The sequence below is a fragment of the Moschus berezovskii genome, chromosome 7, assembly GCF_049115385.1.
Source record: "Moschus berezovskii isolate FMDL1 chromosome 7, NW_MosBer_1.0, whole genome shotgun sequence".
Taxonomy (NCBI): Eukaryota; Metazoa; Chordata; class Mammalia; order Artiodactyla; family Moschidae; genus Moschus; species Moschus berezovskii.
The window spans coordinates 88,377,474-88,397,683 of record NC_142466.1 but is presented as its reverse complement, the minus strand read 5'-3'; the positions used below and the strand labels follow the sequence as shown (position 1 = coordinate 88,397,683).

At 42.0% G+C, this 20,210-nt stretch overlaps 1 protein-coding gene across 1 annotated transcript; it reads right to left on the bottom strand.

Annotated features, from left to right (window-relative positions):
- Positions 1 to 8,655: 8,655 nt before the first annotated feature.
- LOC148777394 (galectin-related protein) lies at positions 8,656 to 12,206 on the bottom strand. The gene has a single exon (XM_088838094.1). The coding sequence runs from the start codon at positions 12,185 to 12,187 to the stop codon at positions 11,669 to 11,671; it is 519 nt and encodes a 172-aa protein (XP_088694220.1). The 5' UTR covers positions 12,188 to 12,206; the 3' UTR covers positions 8,656 to 11,668.
- Between the last annotated feature and the right edge of the window lie 8,004 nt (positions 12,207 to 20,210).

Sequence of the window (20,210 nt, the reverse complement as noted above, 5' to 3'; positions counted from 1 at the left end):
GGTAGCATTTTCAACAAACTTTGAAATCAGAGAAACCATTTGACAAGTTTCAGGATAAGCTAACACCACTCAAAACTTCTATTTGTAGGCAATTGAGTGGAGTAAGGGGCAGGAATGCACCTTGCAATTCTTTTTTTTTAATATTTATTTTTATTTATCCGGCTGCACTGGGTCTTACCTGAGACATGTTGGATCTAGTTCCTGGTTCAAGGATGGAACCCAGCACCCCTGCATTTGGAGTGTTGAGCCTTAGCTACTGGACCACCAAGGAAGTCCGTACCTTGTAATTCTAATTTAAGGTTAGCAACAACTCTGACCTGTGGAGGATGATCAAGTTCTTTTTCTTCTGATAGAGGTCTGAGGGCCAGGCCCTGCTGCTCGTGCTGCCTCACTCATTAAGCTGGGCCTCCTCAAGCTGACACAGCCTGTGCAGGGCCACTGCAGGGCCTCCCAGTTCAGCTGCATTCTTGCCTAGCTCCTCTCATCTATTCCTCCTAGGGATTCAGCTGTTTCATCCTGAGTGACTGAAAGAAACCTTCAGAAAGCTTTCTAAATATTCATCAATAATCCATGGATGACATTGAATCCTTTGCTATTAAAAAACCTTCTCAAAGTCAGACTGACTTAGTAACTCCTCCTAAATGTCCTTAAAAGACCCCTAGTGGCCTTGATGCACCATAGACACCATCTTCCATAGCAGAGTGTTCCTGGGAGGTGTGAAGCAGCTTGCCTTCCCTGGAATCTTGATTACAGGTCCTCAAGAACACCGAGTCTTGAGAAGAAGCTTAGTATTTATTGATAGCATTCAAAAGAAGTCCATATGAACTGAGAGCGTAGCGCTGACATACCTATTTTCTACACATACACTACTGTGTGTAAAATAGACAGTTAATGGGAAGCTGCTGTATAACAAAAGGAGCTCAATTCCGTGCTCTGTGAGGACCTAGAGGGGTGGGATGGTGAAGTCCCCCCTAGAGGGGGGCTCAAGAGGAAGGGGATATATGTACACACATGGCCGATTCATGTTGTTGTACAGCAGAAACCAACACAACATTGTAAAGCAATTAGACACCATTTTTCAAAAAATTAAAAACCAAAAAAAGAAGTCTATGGTTTCAAGAAACACAAGGAAGGTATTCAGGAGAAAGAGAGGGGCAGAGGTAGAAACATTTGTTGAGTGTGGGCCAGAGTGTCCAGGGTGAAATATACTGCACGGACAGAGGGGCAAAGGCAAGTGGGTGGGTAGAGAAGGAAGGAGTGCAGATGGAAAGGGCAGCATTCGATCACCTTTCTAGACTAAAGAGAAAGAGGTGAGGTAAGACTGGTTAGTGAGGTGTATCAGAAAAAAGTCATTTTATCTCATTGAAAATGAGTCTGCAGAACTGACATTAGTTTTTGGTGGGGGAAAAGTGCTAGCCATATTTTTTTAGAAACTTTAATATTTAGGGCAAAGAATTTCCCATTTGAGGCTAGGTTTTCCCTTCCTGAAAAATGTTTTGTTCATGTTTGCTACTTAAGTCAGATTTTCCAGCTTTCTAACAGCTTGAGCTGATTGATCTAGCATGTAGAATATTAAAAAGAGGAAAGAAATTCTACAAAAGTCTTGACATGAAGTGTTTTTGTAATGCAACAAAATATTCCCACTTCTGTGCCAGGGAGCCCCAGAGTTGACTGGACTTCTTAGGAGCCACAGCAACTGGCCCTGATAGTTTCATGAACTCTGAATAACCAGTGACCTGCCATTCCACCGTTTTATCTCTGCTCCTGAGATTTTGAGGGGAGACAGAATTCTCTCGCTTCCCCAGTGATTCAGTGGTAAAGAACTCAGCTGCAATGCAGGAGATGCAGGTTCAATCCTCAGGTCAGAAAGATTCCCTAGAGTAGGAAACGGCAACCCACTCCAGTATTCATGCCTCAAGAAACCCATAGACAGGAGAGCCTGGTGGGCAACAGTCCATAGAGTCGCAAAGAGTTTGACACAACTGAAGTGACTTGAGTATGCATGCACACATGCACAGCATTATCTCATTCAACAAGTATTTATTTAGGACCTATTACATATCAGATTCCCTGGAGAAGGAAATGGCAACTACTTCAGTTTTCTTGCCTGGAAAATCCCATGGACGGAGGAGCCTGGCAGGCTACAGTCCATGGGGTCACAAAGAGTCGGACACGACTGAACGACTAACAGACACAGGCACATATGTCAGGTGAGGGTTGAACACAATGCTTGGTGGGCAAATAGAGATGATCATCAAATAAACAATGCAGGAATTAAGGCCACAGATTTTGGAATCAAATAGGTCTGGGTTCACGTCTTCGTTCTATCGCTTAACAGTTCTGTAACTTTGGGCAACACACTTCACTTTGTAGAATCTCCATTTTCTCATCTGTCAAAGGGGGAAGATGAAAGAAGACCACCTCTGGGGGTACTGTAAAGATTATAGAGGATAATTGACACAGTGCTTAGCATAAGCTACTGCTATTCTTAATGACGTTTTGGAATTTAAGAGTGCCCCTATACCATCAAAATGCCCATGTTGGGGTCATGCCTCAAGATGAAGATTTTAGAATTCCCAGATAATACAGAAAAATAATTGGACATGTGACAAGCCCCTGAGGCCTGTCACATACCAGACGCCTTAGGACAGAGCAGAGATGAACAGAAGATTAGGGATACACAAACATTCGCCTGGAGTCGCAAATACTCTCCTGGCGCCATCTCCACACGTTGATTCAGATGTACTTTGTTCTCGTGGTTCAATTTGGAACTAAAGAACTACTGTGCCCTGGAGTTTCTCAATCAAAGCAGCTTCCATCATTACCGCCTTCTCCCCAGCTTTTCTTTGGTTGTTGAGCCCCATATATGCAGGAAGCACTGACATAGGCTAATTGTGGGCAGATCTCTGGCAAAATGCAGTGTTGAATCCAGCCCTTGCCTCGGTGAACCTGGCTGACTTGTGCTCCATGGGGGAAGCTGCTATTCTTCCCCCTCTTTTGCACAATCTCAGAAAGATAATAAGTCCAAAATGACTGTTTTGACTTCTAGTCAACTAAGTAGCCCATAAATAATTGGGGCTGATCCAAATTATCTTGGTAAACTGGACCTATGAGCTGACATGAGCAAATTGCTGCATTAAAGTTTTAGCCTCTAGGTCCTGCTGCTGCTGCTGCTGCTAAGTCACTTCAGTCGTGTCCGACTCTGTGTGACCCCATAGATGGCAGCCCACCAGGCTCCACCATCCCTGGGATTCTCCAGGCAAGAACACTGGAGTGGGTTGCCATTTCCTTCTCCAATGTGTGAAAGTGAAAAGTGAAAGTGAAGTTGCTCAGTCGTGTCCGACCCTCAGCGACCCCACGGACTGCAGCCTACCAGGCTCCTCCATCCATGGGATTTTCTAGGCAATAGTACTGGAGTGGTTTGCCATTGTCTTCTCCTGACCTACTCATAATCTAATAAAAAAAGCATTGGTTTGTTGTAAAAATATAAAGTATGTGAATGTTTCATTACCAGGTGGATCAATGAACCAAACCAGTTATCTGGCTTCCGAGCAGTAATGTCATGATTTCCCTAGAGCATGTCCTGGGGGAGGGACAGTAAGCCAGGCACAGCTTGCTTTCCTTCCATGAGTGCTTTCACTGAGGAACCTGGTAGTGGCTATTTACAACGATTTTCATAGGGACATTGGACATTGTCCTCCCAGCAGTTTCTTCCTTTCCTTCTTTTTCTTCTTTTTTTGGTTAAAACACAAGTAATCATTATGAAAAACTTAGAAAATACAGATAAGCAAAGTGGAGGAAAAAAGTACACAAAATCCCACTGACCTCTTGACATCAGTAGACAACTCGGAATGTATCGCTCAGTCATGCACACGCTGCTTTGAGTTATGGCATTTGCTCACCATAATGACTCTTGTCTCCATTTTACAGAAGAATAAACTGAGGCTTAGAGAAGTCTGGGGACGTCCTCAGCTGACAGTCAGTGTAACTCCAGACAAACCAGCATGCAGCGCCACAGGGCTGTCTCAGCCCTGGATTGAAGGTTGATGGTTGTTAAAAATTATTCAAGACAATTATGCTAATAGGACCTTTTTCAGTGTAGGGTAACAAGAGCCCACACCCTTCCCACTGCCCTATACAAGGTCATTCTAGGTACCTTAGAGACCCTAACCCTCTGTCACCGTCTCCACTGAAACATTTCCTGAAGGGTCTTCCTGTACTGTGATTCTCCTCTGACTTAAGGGGAAATCCTACCTAGGCTGATCTTAGAGATGGTGGACTCTAGAGTATTCCCGTGCACTGACTTGGCTTGGAGGGGGCAGGTCCTGCATCTTGGGATGACCAAGGGTGGCAAAACAGACTTCCCATGACACCTCAGGCCCTTTGCACAACCTCAGGGAAGAGTGGCTCCATAAAGAATGAAAGAGGCTAGGTTTTGCATGAGTGGGGGTCCAAATCAGATATATTTTAAGAATAAAGGAATATGATAGTTCTCAACAGTGTGGGAGAATAACTAGCTCCAATGGCACGGTTACAGTCATGGATGAATCTGAAAGGGGGTAAGTAGTTCCTAGAGAAAGGAAGGAAGTGTAGAGGGTGCATGAAATCTGGAGAGTTCAAGTTCGCAGTTTCTTCTAAAGCTCGTCTTATGATTCCAGCGGATACAAGTTCACTTATAGTCCTACTCAGACACTAACAAGGTTGAAGATTGACAAACACAAAGAAGAGCATGCCAGTCTCTCTAGTGAGTTAGGACACTTGACATATATCAGGCACATGTATTCTGCCTTGGGTTCGTGCTTCCTGGCTGGTGAGCTCCCTTCCCACGCTCTACTCTCCTCCACCCCGACTTCTGCACATTTCTGTTGCAAAATGGAGCTGTTCCTGGTGAGTGCCCCACAGTTTGTATTGTGGAATAATCACTGAACTCAGAGGGAGCTAAACAGTCTAGGCACAAATCCAGTCCAGGCTGTGCTAAATACTATCTTTAGAATGGTCAGGGCTTGCTGCCAACGATTACCTATACACATGAGAACCATGGGCTGTGAGCACGTGGCTTGAGTTGAATGCAGTGAAATGTGGCCCCCCACTGAGCAGTTCCCAAAGTACATTACTGTTTGTACAAGTTGGATGGGTAGTAGGCTGCTGTGTGTAAAATACACAGAATGCTCCACCCCTGCTTGCTAAGAACTCACAGTCGAGGATAATTTGGGCAGGCAGAAAGTCAAAGCTGGTCTGTTACACAAACTATAGCACTGGTAGATGAGTCTTGTTGCTTCCACCTGTCTCCCAGGGGGTCCCCAATGCCCTCCTAAGAGCACCCACCACCATTGTTTCCAAATTCTTTCTTGTTCTCCTGGAGAGAAGGAGCAAGAGAACTTCCTTTACTCACCTACCTGCTCACTGGGAAGCAACCTTTTTTCTTTTTTATTGTGGTAAAACGTACATAACAAAATTTACCACTTGAACCGGTTTTTAGTACATTCACCTCATTGTGTAACCATCACTAACATTCATTACCGGAACTTTTTCATCGTCTTAAACTGAATCTCTGCGCTCATTAAACACCAACTTCTCATTCCTCTTTCCTTTTGGTCCCTTAATTTCAGCTGTGATGAGAACAGTATTTTGAAATGATAAAGCTCATTTTTTACTGACTTTCTTATATGAAACCCTCTCTTGATTCAGCCAGAGGTTGCCATTCATTGGAAAGTGTTAGGATTATTAAAGGAGAAATGAGGAGAGAACAAGATGGCAGAGGAGTAGGTGGACATGGAGTACATCTCTCTCCATGGATACATCAGGAACACACCTTCAGACACAGAAGGGCATGCAGAACACCAGCTGAGATCGGACAGGAGTACCTGACCAGAGGAACAGAATACATAGAACCATGCAAAACTCGGTAGGATGAAGGAACTAGGGGAAAACACAGGAGTGTTAGTAGGATTGGACCTGCCATGCATAGTGGCATAGATGGCTTCACAGGAAAATTCTATCAAACATTTAGAGAAGAGCTAATGCCTATCCTTCTAAAACTCTTTCAAAAAATTGCAGAGGAAGGAACACTTCCAAACTCATTCTACGAGGCCACCATCAGCCTGATACCAAAACCAGACAAAGACAACACAAAAAACGAAAACTATGGGCCAATATCACTGATGAACATAGATGCAAAAATCCTTAACAGAATTTTAGTAAACAGAATTCAGCAACACATCAAAAAGTTCATACACCATGATCAAGTTGGGTTTATTCCAGGAACGCAAGAATTCTTCAATGTATGCAAATCAATCAATGTGATATACCACATTAACAAATTGAAAGATAAAAACCATATGATAATCTCAATAGATGCAGAAAAAGCCTTTGACAAACTTCAGCACCCATTTATGATTGAAACTCTTCAAAAATGGGCATAGAAGGAATCTACCTCAAAATAGTAAAGGCAATATATGATAAGCCTACAGCAAACATTATTCTCAATGATGAGAAGCTGAAAGCATTCCCTTTAAGATCAGGAACAAGACAGGGATGTCCACTTTCACCACTATTATTCAACATAGTTCTGGAAGTCCAAGCTACAGCAATCAGAGAAGAAAAAGAAATAAAAGGAATACAGATTGGAAAATAAGAAGGAAATCTCTCACTGTTTGCAGATGATATGATACTGGACATAGAAAACCCTAAACGTAGTATCAGAAAATTACTAGAACTAATCAGTGAATTTAGCAAAGTTGCAGGATACAAAATCAATACACAGAAATCACTTGCATTTCTTTATACTAACAATGAAAAATTAGAAAGAGAAATTAAGGAATCAATCCTATTCATCACTGGAACAAAAAGAATTAAATATCTAGGAATAACTAGTTCCTTCATCCTACCAAGTTTTATGTGGGTCTATAGTTGGTGATGGACAGGGAGGCCTGGCGTGGTGTGATTAATGGGGTCTCAAAGAGTCGGACACGACTGAGCTACTGAACTGAACTGAACTGATAGATTCTTTTCTGCTGGTCAGGTACTCCTGCCCTCTCTCAGCTGTTGTTCCGCATGCACTTCTGTGTCTGAAGGTGTATTCCTGATGTATCTGTGGAGAGAGATGTATTCCATGTCCACCTACTTCTCTGCCATCTTGTTCCTCCCAAAGCAGTCTTGAGAAAGAAGAAAGGAGCTGGAGGAATCAACCTTCCTGACTTCAGTTTATACTACAAAGCTATAGTCATCAAGACACAGAAACAAATATATTGACCAATGGAACAAGATAGAAAGCCCAGAAATAAACCCATGCACCTATGGGTACCTTATTTTTGACAAAGGAGGCAAGAATATACAATGGGGCAAAGATAGCATCTTCAATAAATGGTGCTGGAGAAACCGGACAGCTACATTACAGAATGAAATTAGAATACTTCCTAATACCATACACAAAGATAAATTCAAAATGGATTAAAGACCTAAATGTAAGACCAGAAACTTTAAAATTCTTAGAGGAAAACAGAGGTAGAACACTTGATGACATAAATCAAAGCAAGATCCTCTATGACTCACCTCCTAGAATAACAGAAATAAAAACAAAAGTAAACAAGTGGAATCTGATTAAACTTAAAAGTTTTTACACAACAAAGGAAACTATAAGCAAGGTGAAAAGACAACCCTCAGAATGGGAAAATATAATAGCAAATGAAACAACTGATAAAAGATTAATTTCTAAAATATACAAGCAGCTCATTCAACTAAATGCCAGGAAAACAAATAACCCAATCAAAAAGTGAGAAAAAGACCTAAATAGACATTTCTCCAAAGAAGACATACAGATGGCTAACGCATGAAAAGATGCTCAACATTGCTCATTATTAGAGGAATGTAAATCAAAACCACAATGAGATATCACCTCACACCAATCAGAATGGCCATCATCAAAAATTCTACAAACAATAAATGCTGGTGAGGGTGTGGAGAAAAGGGAAGGCTCTTGCACTGTTGGTGGGAATGTAATTTGATACAGCCACTATGGAAGATGGTATAGAGATTCCTTAAAAAACTAGGAATAAAACTACCATATGACCCAGCAATCCCACTCCTAGGCATATACCCTCAGGAAAGCAAAATTGAAAAAGACACAGGTATCCCGTTGTTCATTGCAGCACTATTTACAATAGCTAGAGCATGGAAGCAACCAAATATCCATTGACAGATGAGTGGATAAAGAACTTGTGATACATATACAAAATGGAATATGACTCAGTCATAAAAAGGAACGCATTTGAGTCAGTTCTGATGAGGTGGATGAGTCTAGAACCTATTATACAGAGTGAAGTGTGTCAGCAAGAGAAAGATAAATACTGTATTCTAGTGTACATATACAGAATCTAGAAAAATGGTACTGAAGAATTTATTTACAGGGCAGCAATGGAGAAGCAGACATAGAGAATAGACATATGGATGTGGGGAGAGGGGAGGAGAGGGTGAGATGTATGGAAAGAGTAACATGGAAACTTACATTACCCTGTGTAAAATAGATAGCCAATGGGAATTTGCTGTATGGCTCAGAAAACTCAAACAGGGGGTCTGCATCAACCTAGAGGGGTGGGATGGGGAGGGACATGGGAGGGAGGTTCAAAAGGGAGGGGATATATGTAAACCTATGGCTAATTCTTTTTTTTTTTTTTTGTAGAAAATTCCTTTATTATAGTGCAAATAACTTTCAGCAGTGACATCATAACGCTAAAACACATTTAGCAACATTTTACACCACGCAGTAAATAAGAAAGTGTTTCTTTGAAAATATGTCATCATAGGAACATCATATTTTTACATTAATAATGTAGCTGGAAAATGTCAAGGGTGTTTCTCTCAAGGCAAAAGGGCTCCCTCCCTCTTTTTGGATATTTTCTTTTTAATAAAAATGAAGGGATTTGCCATTTTAACAAATCATCAACAATTCTAATAATGATCCCTTTGGAGGTTTTGAACTAAGGTTGGCATGATCTGAAATGGGGTTTCAAATTTTTTAAAAAATTAAGACAATTCTGGGATAGCCCAGAAAGTAGAAGTCACTTCTATTAACTTTTAAGTAGATATATACATTCACTCCAATTTTGATGCAGAAATGAACAGATTGTCTAAAGCCTGCCTATTATTCCCCCAGAGCCTGATTGTTATTTATGTTCCTTGGTTTTGGTCATATTGCAGAATTAGGGCTCTGGTCAGAAATAACACCTTACACACCCAAATGCTTTCCTGTGAAGCTTAAAATTGCACTTTTCATCCTGAATTCCCACCTTAGACCTCACATGCTGATGAGAGGATGTGAAGAGTTTCCAGTTTACAGCTAATGATTAATACAGCTGGACTAGCCCCCTGCTAACTTAGTTATACCTGAATCAAACCATCACATCATTCAGATAAATTTCAGTAAGCTTAACCAAGAGGTTCTCACTGACCCCACAGAACAATGAAGGGTTAACAGTGTATCTTTACACTAAGCTGCCTAAGGGCTTGGCTGCTAACCAGTAGCTGATAGGTAGAGAGAACAGTGTCAGTTCCAACAGTTACACCCCCAACTCCTCTAGTTTCTGCTGAATTATGCAATGGGTGGGAATGGATGCCCACTCAAAGGAATACCTCCTGTTGCGGGGGGTCTTCTACCACAAGGAGAATCAAAACCCCTATCAATATATTTCAGGGTGCCCTCTAGGTCTCTCCACAAACACTTGACAAAATCTAGTGGGTGCACAAGGTTAGTCACGGGCTCCAAAATATGTGGAGCCAGAGAACAGCCCTCCTGGCTGAATATGGCTGGTTAAGTCAGCTGGGGCATAAAGCTTTTCAATGCTCAGCCAGTCTTGTTGGATAAAGCATCTTCTTACATAATACAATGGAACTGTGCTAAACAGTTTCCAAGCTGAGAAGAATCCAAATATATCACTTATAAATAAAAAATCACGATTTTAGTTTGCTTTTTCTTAAACTTTGGTACTGAAACACTGTCTACATTCTTGACACGTGAAAATGACGTGGCCACTTCAGTGCCTCTGCATGTTGTGTAAAAAAAACTCAAAAGCAAAGCAGGACAAGGACGTGTCATAACAAGACGCAGTATGCTGTACAAATAAAACCTAAATTATATATAAATACACCCCCACCCCAGCACCCCTTTACCCCTCCCCAACTAGCTGACCAGAGCAATGCCAAGAGTCCTTCTCTCCAAGGCCAAGGCAGTTTATGAAATCCAGCACCCAGGACTCCAACCATCCCTTGCCTTGCAGTGACATATGCATCACTGCAGGCTTTTCCTGGAGACTCCCTGCTGTCTAATCAGTTCCACAAGTACAGGGAAACTCCCAGAGCTTCACTGGAGCATTCACACTATTGGCTAGACTCAAAGACCTAGAGGCCTGGGAGTTAACTTTTCCGATAAACTAACTGGATCATTTCCAAGGTTGGACCTTGTATTATCGTACTATCTTAGCAGAGCCCACACAGTAGGAAGCATCTTCTCTGAAGCTCCAAAGGCATTGCCAAGGGATTGGTGAGGGTCACATAATAAAAGTGATACAATGAGCTAACAGCTTAAGTTGATATAAATTATTTCCAAGTAAGTTATTTGGGGCCATTTGCTTCTGCTTTCCATTGCATTCCCAAATCATTTTCACACTATACCTTTAAAAATGTATATAATAGTCCATTTTTAAAACTATCGATGCAATCACCTCTTAATGTGTTTTCAACTAGCTTAATAACAACTTGATAAGCTATTATGTAGATCCAGTGAAAAGTAGTTAATTAGTCTTAAGGAAGCCAATACTGTGCTAATTTCACAATATGGAGAAAAAGCAATGTAAGTAGAATTTTACATAATCATCAGTAACTTGAAAAGCAGTCTTACTGAACTGTTGCAAAGTTTTCCCAAAAGCACTTACAGCAATTTATATCAAGAGATCCTAAGTTTAGGAGTAGGAGGATAAGACTCAACTCTTTAAGGTAGAAACTCACCTTTCTCATGACTGTAATAGGTAATTTCCCCACTCAGACCTAAGATAATTGTACATTCAAAAGTTCATAACAAGCTGTTCTTGAGACATTAATCATCTCTAACACATACACTGAGTAGAAATAAATAACTACAAGAAAGCTTAAAAAATCTGAGTTAACATTATGCTGTGCAAAAAGAAAAAAAAACAAAAAAACAAAAAAAATCCTTGAACAACCTACATTCTATGTTAAATACCCTGACTAAAATGTTGGTTGTGCTACACAATTCCACGTCAGTGTAGAAATGAGTTGATTTCTGTGTACCGTCTTTGTTGTTGTTAAGTCTTTAGCACTTTTGTTCTAAATATCTCCTTGCTTTGAAAAGATGAATAACTTATTACCAAATCACAAATCGTCACAAATCCATCTCAGTTTAGTCTGAATAAAATCCAGCATAAATGTATTCCTTTGTTCTGGGAATAATGGCTCGGTGTCTTAGTTCCGATAGCTTCCTAAAGGCAAACCACCGTTGAAGTCATTTTGGGTTTAAACTGCACAGAAAGAAGAGACAGTGAAGTCTGCCTTTTTGCTTTCTTTTTAAGTCTTTAGACATCGCTAGGACACTTCTTCCAGATCAACAGTCAGGCAGCTGTGGCACCTGATGCTCTTTGAAACAGACGTGGTTTAAACATCAGCCAAGCTTAGTGATCTGGAGGTCTCCGTTGATCTTTATGGTGTCGATTGCAGATAACGTTTGAATGCGGTGGTAAAAATCAAAAAGTTGGTGTCCATCCACAAACACTCTAAAACGTGGGTGCTCACAAAGGATTTCCACCCTGAATGGCTGGTCTGGGATGAATGGGAAGTAAGGGATCGCTGACTGTTCTTCACCCCTTTCCCCAGATATACAAGAATTTCTGAGTAGCTGCCGGTCTGTGAACACTGCTTTAAGTTCAATTGCTACGTCTGCGGGAGGATCTTCTGAATCACCACAGGTCAAGCTGATTGCAAAGCTTTCTGGGTTGAGGTCTACAATGCCCATCACTAACACCTTCTTGCCTGGTCTCATGCCACCTTTAATGTGTCCACAAAATGGCACGATCAGTCGTGGGAAGTACACGTCGGCTTGAACTGGAGAGCCCAAGGAGTTGTTTAAATGCCCATCATCTAGTTTCACCACCGCATCGCTGTCGGCCACCGACCCCGCCATCTTCTCGCGCTGCGCGGCGGGGCGCCAACCTATGGCTAATTCATGGTGATGTATCATGTATCATGTTTTGACAGAAAACAACAAAATTCTGTACAGCAACTATCCTTCAATTAAAAAAAAATTTTTTTAAAAAAAAGGAGAAATGAAAGGGAAAAGAGTCAAATGTTCAAAATAGGATTTTGAACTAACTTCCAAAATAGGATTTTAAGCTCATGACATTCAGTAGAAATATAGAGGTTTTTATTATATAGAGAGACAAAATGTCCTTCCAAATCCCAAAGGCTCCTGAGAAGTGAGGTAGGCACCTAGGATGGCCTGACTCCAGTCCTCTTGTCTCCCGTGATACATAGAAAGTTAGCAAGCAGCATGATAACTTGAAAAAAAATATGTTTAAGTGGCTATTTTTGTTGATGAATCAAGATTTGTATACATCGGCAAAAGAAAACAAAAATACCAAGTGTTAGCACACTTAGGAATTAACTCCCACTTTTGCAGATCCTCAGCCTGGGGGCTTGTTGGAGCAGAAACCGACTGACATTTGCCATTCCTGGAGGCCTCATGCCCTAGCCAAACCTCCTGACTTCCAGGTTTCCCCTAATGCTGAGATCCTGTGACCTTCTTTCCAGAGCAGCCAGAATTTCTGTGCCTACTGAAACCTGGCCTTGCTTAGAGAACAGTAGGTGTGTTTTATAGTTTTCAGGGGATAAAGTCAACATGGCTATAAAATACTTCATGGGAAGGAGTCTGTGTGGCTCTACATGTACTTCTCTATATAGCAAAGAGCAAAGCCTTCTGAACCAACAAAACAATGAATTTTAAAGCCACACTGCCCATGATCAACTGGTCACTAGTCTCATGACATGGAGAAAATAAGGACCACTGGATGGTTTCCCCTACGCTAAGATTCAATGGAAATTCAATGGAAATAAATGTCCCTTATTTTAAGACCCTAACTTACATATATATATATATATATGTATTTTGCATTATAATGTTAAATTTTTTTATTTTTGGTCAAGGACCAGTGACAATGTTTGGTAGTCATTGTATCGAAGTGGTCTTACTTTGCAAAACAAAGTATCAGGTGCCCATGTCCTTTGTGACATTTTACTAGTCCATGCATTTTCCAAAGCATGGAACCGCTGACACAGTAGTATGTCTCAGAGTTCAAGAGTCAGCAAAACAAAAAGCTACTTACTGGGAAAAAGCTTCAGGCTATAGCTTTGGGGACCAGAGAGAAGTAGAATTCACTTTTATTTTTCATTTTCAGGATGTGCATTCTTGCTAAATGATGGATGAGAATCAAATAGAAGCTTCAGTCTTTCTTTGTCCAGTTCATGGAGAGATAAGTCAAACGTCACAAGGAGGAAGCAGTCAGCTAAATCCACAGGTTAGAACCTTCTACAAAATAACCGGCTTCCCATTTTTGCACTGGGGCGGAGTGCTCTTTGTGTAAACAAGTCTTTAGTGGGGATCTTCACTACCTGCAGCTTGTTTTGACTGAGATGTTCATCCTGTAGTTTCCCAATATGCTGGATAGGGACCCAGTGGTACAGCTGGCTCCCAGGGTCAGCAGTGTGTGTCTACTGGAGAACTGGGACTCTTGGGCAGGATGGCTGGGGAGCCACATAAATAGAAGAGACCAGAGTACTAGGAAGGCTGCCTCCCCAGTGAGGGAAGTCTGCACAGAAACTCAGCATACTCAATCAGATGGAGAAGGACATCCACTGTGACAACTGGTTAGTGAGAATGTACAGTTAAATGAACATATAAAATAAGTTACTCAATAAGAAAACTCAACATGTCAGAAAATCCTACATTTCATATACGTGCTTGGTAGAATTTGCTTGGATTTGAAAACAATTCTCAAAATTTATATGGCATTACTAATAATGAATTTTGAAGCTGAAGGTTTTCTAAACAATCAGTAACTGTAATTATTAACTAATCATGTTCGTGTCTCGTGATGGTGATGTTGACTGAAAAAATACACAAAATCTAAAAGTTGAGAGTTATCTTTTATTTAGAGGGAATTTTTAGTGTTTAAGTCTGGAGGTAGCATCTCAAGAACCCCAAGAGAACTGCTCCTAGGAGGTGAGGTGAGCAGTCAGATTATATAGAAGTTTTGGAACAGAGGGCAGGTAGTCTGAAGGTCAAAAGTACTTTTGTGAATTAAGAAAAGCAAGCATCCCAAGTTCAGGGATTTAACACTTTTCTCTGTATAGAAGTTGCAAGAGTCTAGGCTCACGAAAGTCATTCCTTTCATAAATGCATCTCAGTTATCTAAGGCCAGTATCCTGTGTTTTCACATCCTGAGCTCCTTTGGGCTCACCATAGGTAGGGAGTGGCTACAGTCTGATGGAGGTTGATGGCAGGTATTCTCCTCCTTCCCCAGTGCCCTTAGGCTCACCAGCTCACATTGGAGGGCTGTAATCACTGATGACTGTGACAGCCTTGTTTACTGATATGGCAGGAAATATTTCATCTCTCAGTGGAAAGATTGAATTTTCTTTCCGTTCTTGATGAAAGAATATTATAAAAGATGTTATAAGCAGCAAAAAATGTAGTAAGAGACCATCATAAGGTGTGTTAATAGTTAATAGGTACAATAACACTTTTCTGGGAAAATAGAAATCCAGACAGAGTGCAACACGAATGCAGTTTTTTTGCTCAGCAATAAATGTTTCTGACCTTAGATTTTTAATTGTCATGTGACAAATCTCCACCCCTACCCCAAATGTTTCATGTCTAATCCAAAATGCAGGGGGGAAAATGCATAAAGAAGTTTGTCCCAGTTTTACTTATAATGGGAGAAAAAGACCTGAGTATTTCATGGTAAGGAACAGTGAGGCCAATTGGGATATGACAATGCTATTTTAGTATTATGCAGCCATTAAAACTAATGTTTCCAAAGAGCTTCTAGTAATATTGAAACAGCTGTCATGTTACATCAAAGAAAAAGCAGGTACACCAGAAACTAAATGATAGAATATGTCAACTATATTTCAATTTTTTAAAAAAGCAGCATATAAAATTGTACATCTTAATGTCCATGAAAATATGTCTAGCAAAAGAGTGAAAGGAAAAAACAACTTCCATTGCATGGAACTGCCTCAAAAGCCAAAGGACACAGTTGAGCCCCAGGAAGGGCCGGCATAGCACGGTTTGTTGCCTTCAGCACAGGGACTTCTCCTTCCCAGGCGAGAACTGGTCACAGAATCCTGTGATTTTAGAGGAAACAGCCCTGGCCTCCCTCTATGTTGACTGCCTCTCCCTTCTGGGAAGACAGGGACTTTGTCATCAACGCTGGTTGTGATGTAATCTGAGGGCTGTGCAGAACCCAAGAGGGTCACACTGGTGTGGGAGGTTGGCACAGGATGGGGCAAGAAATTTCTCGTGATGCTGTTAGGCACCTCAGCTGTGGGAAATTGGCCCTCAAGGCTGAATTAGTAGGAATAGAAGCTCTTGCCCAGAACAGTTGCTCATGAAATGTATACACACACTTATACACAACACACACACATTTATACATATACATATACTCAGACACAAACTTACACAAGTATGTACACACACACTTGGGTTACCTTGGTAGCTCAGCTGCTGAAGAATCTGTCTGCAATGCAGGAGACTCCGGTTTGATTCCTGGGTCATGAAGATTGGCTGGAGAAGGGATAGGCTACCCACTCCAGTGTTCTTGGGCTTCCCTGTTGGCTCAGACAGTAAAGAATTTGCCTGCAATGTGGGAGACCTGGGTTTGGGAAACCTGGGTTTCATCCCTGGGTTGGGAAGATCCCCTAGAGGAGGGCATGCAACCCACTCCAGTATTCTTGTCTGGAGAATCCTCATGGACAGAGGAGCCTGGTGGGCAACAGTTCATGGGGTCACAGAGAGTCAGATACCAAGCACAGCACAGCCCATGTACACTTAGACACATGTACGCACAGTTACATGTAGGCATGAACACATGAACATGCCGCACACATATACATGTACTTACACATATACACTTGTGCACATTTATGCATACACACACAATACATACACATGCACTCATGACACACATACTACATTACAATATAAACACTTAGCAGAGGAGTATAAAGGGCCCCAGTTGCAGGCAGAGGACCCGACACTTAGTCTAAATTGTGACTAACTGAACCACACTATTTGGTCTAAATCTCTTAAAACACTTTCCTTCCAAAGAGTGTGGTTGAATCACCATCTGTAAGATCTCTTTTCATTGTAAAATTCTGTGATTTCAGTGGGACAAGACACATTATTCACCAGGAACTTGTCTCGGTCCCTTCATGGTACTGTTGACAGGATCCCCACGGGCTAGCGTCTGCAGAGAATTGCCTTGTGAACAGTGGACACAAGCACGCATTTGAGGCGTTTCCGCTAGGATTAGCAGCTGTTTCCTTCTTGGGTCTTTTCCTGCTTCACCACACACATTTCCAGAGATGCAGATGGAAGTGGCTGACTACTCCCTGAAATCCCTTTTCCAGGGCACCTCCCTGACCTGGTGTTCCACAGGGACAGAAGTTGCTGGCCCTGACCCGGCACCTGCCTGGCAACTGCTGAGTCCTCTCACCCACACATGACCTTTGGTTGCAATGATAAAATGGACCTCAACCTCAGGTGGCCTTTGCAAACACAGTCACAGTCCCTGAAAATATCCCCCTGACAGCAAATTTTTGGGCTCCAAAATCACTGCAGATGGTGATTGCAGCCATGAAATTAAAAGATGCTTACTCCTTGGGAGGAAAGTTATGACTAATCTAGACAGCATATTAAAAAGCAGAGACATTACTTTGTCAACAAAGGTTAGTCTAGTCAAGACTATGGTTTTTCCAATAGTCATATATGGATGTGAGAGTTGGACTATAAAGAAAGCTGAGTGCTGAAGGATTGATACTTTTGAACTGTGGTGTTTGAGAAGACTCTTGAGAGTCCCTTGGACTGCAAGGAGATCCAACCAGTCCATCCTAAAGGAGATCAGTCCTGGGTGTCCACTGGAAGGACTGATGTTGAAACTGAAACTCCAATACTGATGTTGAAGCTGAAACTCCAATACTTTAGCCACCTAGAAGAAACACCTCAATGCGATGAGCTGACTCATTTGAAAAGACCCTGATGCTGGGAAAGATTGAGGGCAGGAGGAGAAGGGGACGACAGAGGATGAGATGGTTGGATGGCATCACCGACTCAATGAACATGAGTTTGGATGGACTCCGGGAGTTGGTGATGGACAGGGAGGCCTGGCGTGCTGCGGATCATGGTGTTGCAAGGAGTCGGACATGACTGAGCGACTGAACTGAACTGAGAGCAAATTCCTCAGAAAGTTGAGTTGAGCCCCAAGGCCAGCCTGGGGATCAAGTGCCAACTCACCAGGCTCTGTGTGCCTGGGGCTGGCACCCCCTCATAGCAATAGGTGCCCAGCAGATATCTGGGGAATGACAAATCAGAGCACCTTATCCTCATAAACAGGGTGGCCTGATTAAATCTTCAAGAATCCGAAGTCCTGAAAGATTATTGTCGCCTTCACAAGTATGAATTCAAACTTTTCAACAATAAAAAGAATTAAAATCTGAACAGTAAATGAAAAAAGAAAATAAGTCAAACAAAATTCTCACTTCTTCCTCCCATGATAACCATTTTACAGGTTTTTTTTTTTTGTTTTAAATAACAAATATCAAATCCTTCTAATGACAATCTTTCATTTTTTTGTTTCACCTTCACCCCACAGGTGCACATGCTTTGCTGGGCTGCACTAAACACATGAGTAGTCTTGTATACTACGAAACATATGAGTAGTCTTGTATATTACTCAGCAAGCTTTACAGTTACCTGGGTATTTTCAGGTTTCAGCTTTCTTTTTTCTCTGTTCTTAAAAAATTGTGGTAAAATAAATATAACATTTTTTTTCCATTTTAATCACTTGTAACTGCACGGTGCAGTGGCAGTAAATATACTGATATTGTTGTTCCACTGGCACCTCCAGAACTTTTCTCATCTTGCAAAACTGCAGCTTGCCTTTTATTCTTAATGAAGGTCTTCCCCTATTAGCTCAGATCTCCTGGCTGCCCTTCAGTTTTACAGCCTGGCTAGTGGAGAAGGCCGGAGAAGGCAATGGCAAGCCATTCCAGTACTCTTGCCTAGAAAATCCCAGGGATGGCGGAGCCTGGTGGGCTTCCGTCTATGGGGTCACACAGAGTCGGACATGACTGAAGTGACTTAGCAGCAGCAGCATCTAGTGCTATTGATGCAAGAGTAGCCAGGCCCAGCTCTTCCCTTTGGTGTGGCTTTTCTGGGGTCACACCAGCAGGATTTATAAAGACTGGTGGAGACTCTGGACACTGAATGGGCCAGAGAGAATGTTTAGTTGCTAAGTCGAGTCCAACTTTTTGCGACCCTTTGGACTGTATGTAGCCCGCCAGGCTCCTCTGTCCATGGGATTTCCCAGGCAAGAAGACTGGAGTAGGTTGCCATTTCCTTCTCCAGGGGATCGTTCCAACTCAGGCACTGAACCTGCGTCTCTTGCATTGGCAGGTGGATTCTTCATCCAGTGAGCCATCAGGGAATCCCAGAAAGGGCCAAGGGTAGTTTTATGGTTTCAGGGAATCCTGTAAGTGTAATTGTAAACTGCTTTCTGCAAAAATGACCACCCAGAATTCTGATTCCTTTTCAAAGGTGTGGGATCCAGATTTTTGAACCAATCAGAACCCCCAGAAGTCCCCTCCAGCCCATGCCTTAGAGACTTTGGGTCACTAGGATGTTCCTTTCCATTGGGGAATCCTGGGCACCCCAGAGCAACAACAGGGGATGAAGAACATGTGCCCAAGTGCATTTTACAGCAACTCTAATAAAGGGGCCACAAAAGGCTTCTTTCTGGCTCCTAAGAACCTATACCTTTGATTCTCACTGTGGCACAGGAGGCTATGAATGGCTTGGTTTCTTCCCTCCTGTAGGAGGCAGAGTCATCTACTAATGCTGCGGTTTTGTGACGGTTCTAGCCTAGCTAGAGTTCATGGCACTGAAGACCCCCAAAGTCACCTGGAATGTCCCCACAGGACTTGCCACAGCAGGGCAGTGAGCTCAGTGGTCCTTAAACTCTGGGTAGTAATGATTCTGAAGTTTGGCTTTAATATTTCAGGAGTTTAGGTGGCCCCGTAACTGTATGAACAGGCACCTGCATAAAACAAAAGTATGAAGACTTGTGCGGGATGTTTGCCGCCTCTGCTTTATTTACCCAGCATCCTCCTTCTGTCCCTTTCTCCTGCTGACAGAACTCTCTTCTTGGGGTAAATTGCTCCTTTTCCAAAACTGTCCCTGGGTTCCTGGGGCCAGGACATTCTTTTGACTCTCTCTCTCCCTCTTCCAACCACTGGGAGAGACCATAACCCAGGCTGGAGCAGTCAGAATCTTTCTGTGGGATCTTACTTTCTGATGCAGCCAGACACAGCCCTTGCCTCCTGGATCCTATGTCCTGGTGCTAGAACTTGTGATGTGAAGCACTTTTGAAGCATAAGGAAACAAAGCTGACATTCAGGAGGGAGTTGACAGAAGAAGAGGAGGTTCTGGGAGTTCTCTGGTGACCTAGTAGTTAGGATTTAGAAATTTCACTGCCTGAATTCAATCCCTGGTCAGGAAACTGAATTCCTGTAGGCTGAGTGTGGCCAAAAAAATAAAAGGAGGTTCTATTCCTCTAAGGCAACTGTGATTTCAATTTCAGTGCCATCCTTTTGACACATATCTATATGTAGCTTTAAATTTTACTCAGTTAAAATTTATTTTCTCCCTATAAAAGTAAACCATGTTTTTTAAGGACAATTTAGGCAAAACAGAAATGAATTCTACTTTCACCACCACAGAAAAACATCAACCACACCATTGTAGTATTTTTCCTTCCAGTTTTTTTTCTTTGTTCATTTTTTTCTTTTTTTTAAGAAGTCTTGAGATTTTACTAAAGATGGGTTTTGTCACTTAGAGTTTTTGTCACTTACAGCTATCATGCAGGACA

What these genes read in the sequence shown, in the direction of transcription:
- LOC148777394 (XM_088838094.1), bottom strand. Translation starts at nt 12,187, where the DNA reads ATGGCGGGGTCGGTGGCCGACAGCGATGCGGTGGTGAAACTAGATGAT.